Here is a 9,856-nt window from a genome sequence, read left to right as displayed (position 1 = left end):
TCGCCCGTGGCACGGCCCGTCTGTGTTTGTACTTTTCTACCCTGCGGTAACGCGTCGTGTCCCCACCCGGTCACCGCTGGCAGAGCTACACCTCGCGCCCACCCACACACGCATGTAAAACCAAGCGTCGCCGCTAACGAGCAATTAATAAACCGTACACCACCACCGGCCCGGCTCCTGCACCCTCACCCCGGGGGACCTGGCTTGATCCCAGTGCTGGGGGGGGGGTGACGGGGGGCCAGGATGCCCTCCTGGGGGGACAGTGGCCGGGGCCTGGGGACGGCTGGGAGGGGGACAGAGGGGGTGGCACAGCTGGATTGGACCCCTGGGGGGGGGGGGGGGGCTGAAGCCCAGAGGCGGGTGCTGCCCCCCAGCACCCAAGGGGGGGGTTCCGTGCCCCCCCCCCGGCGCAAAGGCAAGGAGGAGGCGGCGGGGAGAAGGGATCCCTTTAATACCGGCTGAAGCGGGGGGGTCCCCGCGCCCGCCCAGGCGTGTGCACGCGTGCTCTGTGTGTACGCACATGGGCGTGCATGCAAATCACATGTGCAAAGTGCGCGGGCTTGCCCCCCCCCCCCCCGTGTCCGTATGTGCACACGTGTGTGCGTGCAAACGCCCGGGTTTCCCCCGCGGGTGCATGCATGTGCACCCCCCCGCCACACGTGTGCAAGCGTGCACACCTACCAGCGTGTGCACGCACACACGCGTGTGCATGGGAAGGGTGCAGCGCCCCGTGTCCCTGGGAGCAGCGGGGCCACATGTCCCCCAGCCTGGGGGGGGGTGGTGGTGGTGACAGCGGGGTGGCCGGGGGGGGGCCCTGGGGACACCCTGGGGCTGGCAGTGAGGGGGGGGGGTGGCACGAGCCGTGCTGCAGGGGTGCTGCTCGGTGTCCCCAGCGTCACCTGCCCTGGGGACCTGGGAAGGGCGAGGGGACAGGGTGGGCAGCCCGGCTTGCCAGTGTCCCCAGAGCCCCCCCCCCAGGGGGGACCTGCCCGCGGCAGTAAAAAAAAAAAAAAAAAAAAAAAAAATCCTCCGGAAGCCCCAAAGCAGCCGTCGAAATCTTAGAAAACGATCAGATAAAAAAAATAATGCAGCGTTTGGCTCCTTCGGCCCGGCCGTGGCCTCGTTCCTGCCGCCGCTGGCACCTGGGGACAGAGGGGAGCCGTGCTGGGGGACGGGGACCCCGCGGTCGAAGACCCCCCCCCATCCCTGCCCCGTCCCCAGCAATGCCAGAGCCACGTCCCCGGTGCCACCCTCGCCCCGTGTCACTGTCCCCTTCCCTGGCATGCTGCCCAGGATACCTCCATAGTGTCCCAGTACCTTCCCCAGTGCCCAGTATCCCTCGCAGTGTCGCAGCAGAGTATCCCTGTACACTCCCAGTGCCCCCAGTAAGCCCCAGTGCCCCAGTACAGTGTCCCAGTACCCCTGTACAGTGTCCCAGTACCTCCCCAGTGCTCCAGCAGAGTGTCCCTGTACACCCCCAGTGCCCCCAGTACCCCCCCAGTGCCCCAGTACAGTGTCCCACTACCCCCCCAGTGCCCTAGTACAGTGTCCCAGTACCTCCCCAGTGCTCCAGCAGTGTCCCTGTACACCCCCAGTGCCCCCAGTACCCCCCCAGTGCCCCAGTACAGTGTCCCAGTACCCCCCCAGTGCCCTAGTACAGTGTCCCAGTACCTCCCCAGTGCTCCAGCAGAGTGTCCCTGTACACCCCCAGTGCCCCCAGTACCCCCCCAGTGCCCCAGTACAGTGTTCCAGTACCCCCGTACAGTGTTCCAGTATCCCCCCAGTGCCCTAATACAGTGTCCCAGTACCTCCCCAGTGCCCCAGTACAGTGTCCCAGTACCCCCCCAGTGCCCTAGTACAGTGTCCCAGTACCTCCCCAGTGCCCCAGTACAGTGTCCCACTACCCCCCCAGTGCCCTAGTACAGTGTCCCAGTACCTCCCCAGTGCTCCAGCAGAGTGTCCCTGTACACCCCCAGTGCCCCCAGTACCCCCCCAGTGCCCCAGTACAGTGTCCCAGTAACCCCCCAGTGCCCCAGCAGAGTGTCCCAGTACCTCCCCAGTGCTCCAGCAGAGTGTCCCTGTACACCCCCAGTGCCCCCAGTACCCCCCCAGTGCCTCAGTACAGTGTCCCAGTACCCCTGTACAATGTCCCGGTACCCCCCCAGTGCCCCAGTACAGTGTCCCAGTACTCCCCCAGTGCTCCAGCAGAGTGCCCCTGTACACCCCCAGTGTCCCAGTAGCCCCCCAGTGCCCCAGCAGAGTGTCCCAGTACCCCAGTACAGCGTCCCAGTTACCCCCCCCAGTGCCCCAGTACGTACCTACTGGCTGCTGGCAGCACCCTTGCCGCTGGCCTCCTTCGGTGCTATATGGGTGCCCTCCTCAGCCAGGCTTTGCCGCTCATCTCCGTGGGTCCCTGCGGGTGCCGTGGGGCAGGGGGTGAGCTCAGCACCCCCCCCCCCCCCAAACCATCCCAGCACCCCCAAACCCCCCAATTCCGGGTGCGTGGAGGCTCCCGGGGCTGGGAAGGAGAGGTACTCACGCTCGCCGGGACCGGGGCCACCCTCGTGCGTGGCCAGCGGGCAGGTGCCACCGGGACTGTGGCTGTGCTCGGTGTCACTGTGGTGGCAGCGGCCAGGGCCACGCTCGTGGCCGGCGGCGGCTGCCTCCTCTTCCTCCTCGCCCTGCGCCTGCTTGCACAGGTGATGCTCCACCATCATCTGCAGCTCTGCCAGGCAGGGAGCGGTGCTGGGGGGGGTGGTGGTGGTGGTGGGGGGGGACACACACGACGCGGTGACCGTCCCCACGCTCCCGGTGACACCGGGGAGATGTAGCCCGGCAAGCTTGGTGGCCTCCTGTCCCCTCTGGTGGCATTTGCCACGGCTGGACCCCGTGTGCCCACGGGCACAGCCACGCTGCCGACCTGGGCACGGCTGAGCAGGTCCAAGGCCAGCGCAAAGGTGGTGGCATCCCACCCGCTCGTCACCGGGGGGGGACGGGACGGGGACCGTCACCCCCTGTGTCCCCGTCGTCCCCCCCCAAAATACCTTTCATGGTCGGGGTGGTGCGGGAAACCTTCTTCCTCTGCCTGGGTGACATGGCCAGACCCGACTGCGAGGGAAGGGGAGGTGCGTGAGTGGGGGGCACCCTGGGGGTACCCCGAGGGGCTGGGGGATTCCCCGCAGCCCCCCACCATGGCAGCAGCACCTACCTTCAGCAGGGGGTTAGGCAGTCGGTCCTCGTCAATCTCTGGGGGGGACAGCCGGGGGGGGCGGGAGGGCAGAAGGACCAGAGGTCAGCGGTGGGAGCTGGGTGCTGGGCTCCATCCTGCACCCCCAACGTGAACCCGGCCCCACTGGGTCTGTCCATCACCCATGGGTGCTCGGCGTGGCTGGGGGTGCCATTGGGACAGTCCCGCTTCCCCCCCCCCCAGCATCGCCATGCCCCCCACGTTGCCACGGGAACCAGCATCCCGTCCCCTGCTGTGTCCCTGTCCCCACCAGGCTGGCAGCCCCCCCCGGCAGCATCCTGACCCCCCCCTCCCCGGGATGATGCTCAGCCCCGTGGAGATGATTTATTCGCAGCCGGAGCCTGCTGCCCCGAGTGGGTGCAGGGTTTGGAGGTGGCACTTGGGGACAGAGTCTCCCAGCCACCGGGGTGTCCCCAAAGCAGGGGACAGATAATACCACCCCCAGCTGGGGGGGGGGTGGGGGGGGGGCAGGGAGGCCGTGACACAGCTGCCAGCCGGGTCAGACCCCGTCCCCAAAGGCCACATGCCTGGTTGGGCCAGTGACCGAGAAGCTCTTAAATGTCACAGCTGGTGTCCCCTGCTCCCCGTGCCAGCAGGGGTGGCCCCGTGCCGTTGTCCCCAGTGTCCCTGGCACGGTGTCACGGGCAGCTGCTTCTCCCAGAGATGGATGGGCTGAGCGAGACCCGGGGCCGGATCCTGGAAACGCAGCCCTGGAGCAGGGAGGGCAGGTGCTGAGCCGGGCTGGGTGACACACAGGGACAGTCCCAGGGTGGGGGACACAGGGCACAGGGTGCTGTTGTGGCAGGGTGCAGGATGAGTCCCGCTGCAACCAGTGTGCTGCGGACCTCAGCATCATGTATGGGGGTCCCTGAGCATCATATATGGGGGTCCCTGAGCACCCCCGCGTGGGCTGCAGCCCAGGGTGACAGGGTGACACGCGCAAGGACCCACCTGGGGACGACTGGTCGCTGCTCAGGACCAGGTTGGCAGGAGTTGGTCGGCGCCTCCGGATCTGGGGGGGGGACACGGACGGGAAAGAATCGGGACCCGCGGCTGCACCCTGAACCCCATTGCGCCCACCCGGAGCCCCACCAGCACCGAGACCCCCCCCCCCCCCCCGATGTCCTCGTCCCTGGGGCAGTGGTGGCTCCATAGGGATGGAGGATGCCGGCCAGGGCCCCGAGCCCAGCGGCTCCCGTGGCCGGACACATGTGTCTTTTAAATCACCATCTCCCGGCCAGCCCTAATGACAGCCGGGAGCTAATTATACCCCAGCCCCAGGAAGCGCTCGGGGACATCGGTGTGGTGACACTGCCGGGGCCCTGCCCTTCCTTTGCGGGCACAGTGTCCTTGTCCAAGGTCACCTGGAGCATCCCGGGCGGCTCCCGCCCCACGTCCCCCGCTCAGTGCCTTCAGGGGGATTTTGTGGCCCCCGTCGGAGGATTCGGTGGCCGTGGCGTGGCCATGTCCAGCGGCAGGAGTGGCAGCAGTGACAGCGGTGACACGGTGCCCTGCGGGTGCTCCCTCACCCCCTTTCCCCGCTGACCCACTAACTGAGTTGCTCCGAAAAATGAATTTCCCAGCGAGGATTCCCTAATGAGGCGGAATGCCTAATGAAATGCTGATGAGATGCTAATGAGGCGGGTGAGCGGCTGGGCGGGCGGAGGAAGCCCCCTCCCCACCTCCCCCGGCCCCAGCCCACCCCCGGCCCCCCGCAGCATCTTCTCCGTGTCGGCCCCGTTGTCATAGAAACCCGCGATCTGGATTTTAAACGGAGATTAGAGGGAGCCCGGAATTGCCGGGAATTGCCAGGAATCGCCCTCTCCCCGTCAGGGACCTGCCGACGAGACCCCCGCTCCGGGGCTGGGGTCCAACCCCCCCCCCCCCAGACACCCAGCGATGGCGCTGGGATGGGTCGGGCAACCTCCAGAGCTGGATCCGGCCCTGCAGCCCCTCCTGATGGACCCCGGGGAAGCCAGAGCCACCCCCAGGCTGCTCTAGCACCTCCAAAGTCTCCCCTAGGTGTGGGGCAGGGCTGTGCCCCACAGAGTAGCCCCCCGGCATGGGGCTGGAGTGGGGGACAATGGTGCCACCCACTCAAGGTCACCCAGATAGAGCTGAGCACCCCAAGCTGTGCTCCCCTTCCCGCTCCGGGCTGGGTGGGGGACCCAGGCATCCGGGCGGCTCCCGCCCCGATGCCCTGGGGAGGGATGCTCTGGTCCTCCCTCCGTCCTTCCCTCCCTCCCTCCCTTCCCAGCTTGGCCAGGGCATCGCGCTCTCCCGCTGCCGCTATTTTTAGATCAATCTCCACCATCGATTAAGAAGCGCCACGGCCGAGAGCGGCAGGAGCCCGGCCCTGGCAGCCTGCGGCGGGCACAGCATCGCTGGGGGGCTGCTCCCACCCGGCCTGGGGTGGGGGCTGATCCCAGGGGGGATCTGGGATGGGAACGGGATTGGAGACCAGAATGGGATGAGGGATGGAAACGGGATGGGCCCAGCTCATCTCTAAGCGTGACGGAGCAAAGACCCCTGGATGGTCCCCTCCAGCCTTGGGGACGTGCTGTGCTGAGGGTGGAGTTGGGGACCCAGGCAGAGATGCAGGACAAAGCCCTGGGCCAGGCCTGGCACCCACGGGTGGCACCCAGGAGGGCCAGGGCAGATGGATGCTCTTGGCAGAGATGGGGGTCAAGGAGCCACAGGACCTGTGGGGACACAGGGGACTCCAGAAGGTCTGTGGGGACAAGGTCCTTTTGGAGGGTGGGGCTGGACAGGCTTGGGGACAACCCTGCAGGACACGGGGACACCGTGCCACAGCCTGGCAAGGGGCTGACACAGCCGAGCCCTCCAACAGTGTGAGCCGCCGATGAGGGGAACCCCCATCAGGTCTTCCTCTGCAGGGACACCCCAAAAAAAGGGAGCTGTAAACGCAGGGAGGGGACATCAGCATCGTCACCTGCTGCCACCGCCCGAGGCTGGCTGTCGGGGCCCTGCCACACCACCAAGTGCTGCCGAACTGGGGCTCCGACAGGCGCCGAGATGTGGCTGAACTCCCCTGGGAGGGGAAACTGAGGCAGGGACGGGCAGGGGACTCCCCAGAGCAGGGTCATGCCCAAGCCCCCCCCCCCCCCGTAACCCGGCCGTGATGGAAGGTGGGATGCGGGCACCCGTACTCCTCGCTGCAGCCGAGGCGGGTGCTGGGGGTCTCACGCCCACCACCCAGCAGCCGCCCCCCCCGGCTCTCGCCCTCGCTCCTGGGGGGGCCGCGCTGCAAATGAGCCGTGCGGCAGCCCCAGATGGTGCGTGGCCGTATTTAGCGACAGTGAGATGCTCGCCGGGGAGGCGGCCCACGCTCGCCTCCGTGCTGCTGGCATGCAGGGGCTCCTCGGCCGGGAGCCACCCGCCTGCTGGGGACCCCCAGCCTGGTGGGGGTACGGCTGGGACCCCCCCCCCGCCATCAGCATCCTCAAGCCCCCACAGATCTTCCCACACCTGGTGATGATGGGGACCGTGGTGTGGCCAGGTGGTCCTTTCAAAACCCCTCTTGTCCCCTGCAGCCCCCAGGGTTGGGGGGCACAGCCAGAGTGGGGTGAAGTGGGCAAGGAGAGGGGGTCAGGCTACCCGGGGGGGGGTGTCCCTGGCTGCCTGTGGGCATTTGTGCCGTGTCCCCCGGCCGGGCCGTCCCGTCCCCGCTGCTATTCTGGGATCCCCTCCAGCGGGAACAGGGGTTGAGCAAGGGCTGGAGGGCCCCGGGGGGGGCTCGTAACCCTACACCCCCCCCCCCCCCCTCCCCGGGATGGCCCAGGAGTCGTCGTGCTGAGCCAGCACATGGCCCTGGCACTGCCACCCCGGTCCCCACGGCCACCTCGGTCCCCACGGCCACCCCGTCCTGCCCACGGCATCAGGCAGCCCCGAGCCCACGGAGGTGCTTGGGGGTGCAGCGGGGGCTGCTCTGCAGGGGCGGTGGGGGGGGTGGCACCGGGGGTGTCCCCGGTACCGGGGGCGGTGGGGGGGGGGGCTGCACCCACTTGGCAGCACCCAGGCGCGTCCTTCCACGCCGCAGCCGTCCCCGTGTCACCCACCGCACCCAGGGGTGCCCCCACCGCCCCGACACCGGGGAGGTCGCACCGGGGCTGCTCTGTTGTCGTCCCCCCCCGCCCCGGTCCGTGCCCTTCCCGTGTCCGCAGCCTCCCACACCGCCCGGTACACCCCCCCCGCCCCCGGTCCGGTCCCCGGCAGGACCACCCGGCTCTCCCCCAGCCGCGCAGCCCCGGTGTCGTGTCCCCCCCCCCCCGGTGCCCGGTGCCCGGTGCCCGGTCCCCCCCCTCACCTGCTCGGCCGCCTCCGGGTCGAGGTGCGGCTCCAGCAGCGGCACCGTGAACTGGATCTTGCGGGGGCTGTTGGGTTCCATGGCGGGCGGCGGCTCCGGCGGCTCCCGGCGGCTCCCGGCGGCTCCCGGCCCTGCCCGGGCCGCCCCGCCCCGGCCCCGCCCCGGCCCCGCCCAGCCCCGACCCCGCCCCCGGTCCCCCGGTCCCCTCCCGGTCCCCGGTCCCCCGCCGCGGCGCGCCCGGACGGACGGTGGGACCTCACCGGGAGAGAGGCAGGGACACAGGGATGGACACCGGGACCGTGCGCTGGGAGACTGGGATGGACACACGGACGCAAGGACGGACACGCGGACAGACCCTGGGCACAGGGACAGACACACGGACAGACCTTGGACACAGGGACAGACACACAGACACAAGGATGGACACGTGGACGGACCTTGGACACAGGGACAGACATGCAGACGCAAGGATGGACACACGGACAAACCCCAGGACACAGGGACAGAGACGCAGACGCAAGGATGGACACACGGACAGACGCCAGGACACAGGGACAGACACGCAGACGCAAGGATGGACACACGGACAGACCCCAGGACACAGGGACAGACACGCAGACGCAAGGATGGACACAGGGACAGACCGTGGACACAGGGACAGACACAAGAACGGACACAGGGACAGACCCCAGGACAGATGGACAGACACACGGACACAAGGACGGACACAGGCACAGACCGTGGACACAAGGACAGACACGCAGACACAAGGACAGACACACGGACAGACCCCAGGACACAGGGACAGACACGCGGACACAAGGATGGACACGCGGATGGGCCCTGTGACACAGGAACAGACACCTGGGCACAAGGACAGACACATGGACAAACCCTGGGACAAAGGGACAGACACACAGGCACAAGGACAGAGTCCAGGACACAGGGACAGACACAAGGATGGACACACGGACAGACCCCAGGACACAGGGACAGACACACAGACACAAGGATGGACACACGGACAGACCCTGGGACAAGGGGACACACAACACGGACACAAGGATCGACTCCAGGACATGGGGACAGAAGGGAAACAAGGACGGACACACAGGCAGGCCCTGGGACAGACAGAGAGACAGCAGGACAGACACCGGGACAGACACCGGGGCGCAGAGGCACATGGACAAAGGGACGCCAGGACAGACACGTGGGTGACACACGGACACAGGGACGGACACACAGACAGGGACATGGACACAGGGGCACACACCTGGACTGCCAGACACCAGGACACCCACGCGGACCCGGTGACACGTGGGGACAAACACACGAGCAGCGGGACAGTCGGACCCAGGGAGACGGACACCAGGACAGACGGACACAGGGACAGACGCCGACAGGCGGGCGCAGGCTCTCGCACGCTCGGACACACACACACGTGCAGACACGCGTGCGTGCACACGCGTGCACCCCCCGTGCCCGCACACGTGTCACAGCCTGGCAGGGACGAGGCAGAGCCACCTCCCCGGGGTGGGGGACAAGGACAGGGACAGGCACCCACCGAGGGGGGGGGACACACACGGGACTTTCCGGCAGGCCCCGGTGGGTGCAGGCAGGGCGCGGGCAAAGTCCGGCAGCGCCCGTTTCGACATGGGGCGGCTTTCGCATCGATCGCCCGCGCTCGGCCTCCCGGGCTTGGGGACACGGCCAGCGGCTCTCGGGGACTGTCCCCCCCCCCGACAGCGGTCAGCCCTGCGCCCCTTTGTCCGTCTGTCTGTCCTAACGAGGCCGTTAATCGCAGGATAACGGGGGGGGGGGCTTGATGTGGTGTTGGCCCCCCGCCGGCTGCGTCTGAGGAGGGATCGCGGTGGGGTGACGGTGGTTTGGCCCCGATGGCCTGGGAGGGGACGTGGGTCGGCCCCTGTGCTGGTGGCCGGGACGGACAGACGGACAGACAGAGGGACCAGACGGATGCTGGGGCTTGGGCATCCCCGGGGATATGGATGCTGTGGGCAGCGAGCTGGTGGGGACGCCCTAAAAAAGAGGATATTTAAGGGCAGGGTGGGGGTGAGCAGCATCCCTGGGGGGGCCACAGGGTGGGGGAGGTCCGCGGGGTGGGGGTCTGCGGGGTGCCCCCACCCACACGGGGGGGCTGCCGCCACCCACCCTACCCCAGGTCTCCGGCATAGGTCTGCATCCCCAGGCGTGATGCACCCCCATCCCCTAAGCACCCCCCAACCCCAACAAAGCCCCCAAGACTTGGGACAGGGAAGGGAGAG

At 68.1% G+C, this 9,856-nt stretch overlaps 1 protein-coding gene across 1 annotated transcript; it reads right to left on the bottom strand.

Annotated features, from left to right (window-relative positions):
- Positions 1-431: 431 nt before the first annotated feature.
- Positions 432-7,727, bottom strand: PPP1R1A (protein phosphatase 1 regulatory inhibitor subunit 1A). The gene is made up of 7 exons (XM_052810280.1): positions 7,575-7,727; positions 4,199-4,259; positions 3,209-3,246; positions 3,045-3,108; positions 2,540-2,725; positions 2,319-2,413; positions 432-1,142 (listed from the first exon to the last, which is right to left on the bottom strand). Exons 1-6 carry the CDS (start codon positions 7,653-7,655, stop codon positions 2,319-2,321), a joined length of 525 nt encoding a protein of 174 aa, XP_052666240.1. The 5' UTR covers positions 7,656-7,727; the 3' UTR covers positions 432-1,142.
- Positions 7,728-9,856: the final 2,129 nt, after the last annotated feature.

Source organism: Harpia harpyja, chromosome 15, assembly GCF_026419915.1.
Source record: "Harpia harpyja isolate bHarHar1 chromosome 15, bHarHar1 primary haplotype, whole genome shotgun sequence".
Taxonomy (NCBI): domain Eukaryota; kingdom Metazoa; phylum Chordata; class Aves; order Accipitriformes; family Accipitridae; genus Harpia; species Harpia harpyja.
Note: the sequence above shows the minus strand (reverse complement) of the source record. Positions and strands in the feature narration are given on the sequence as shown.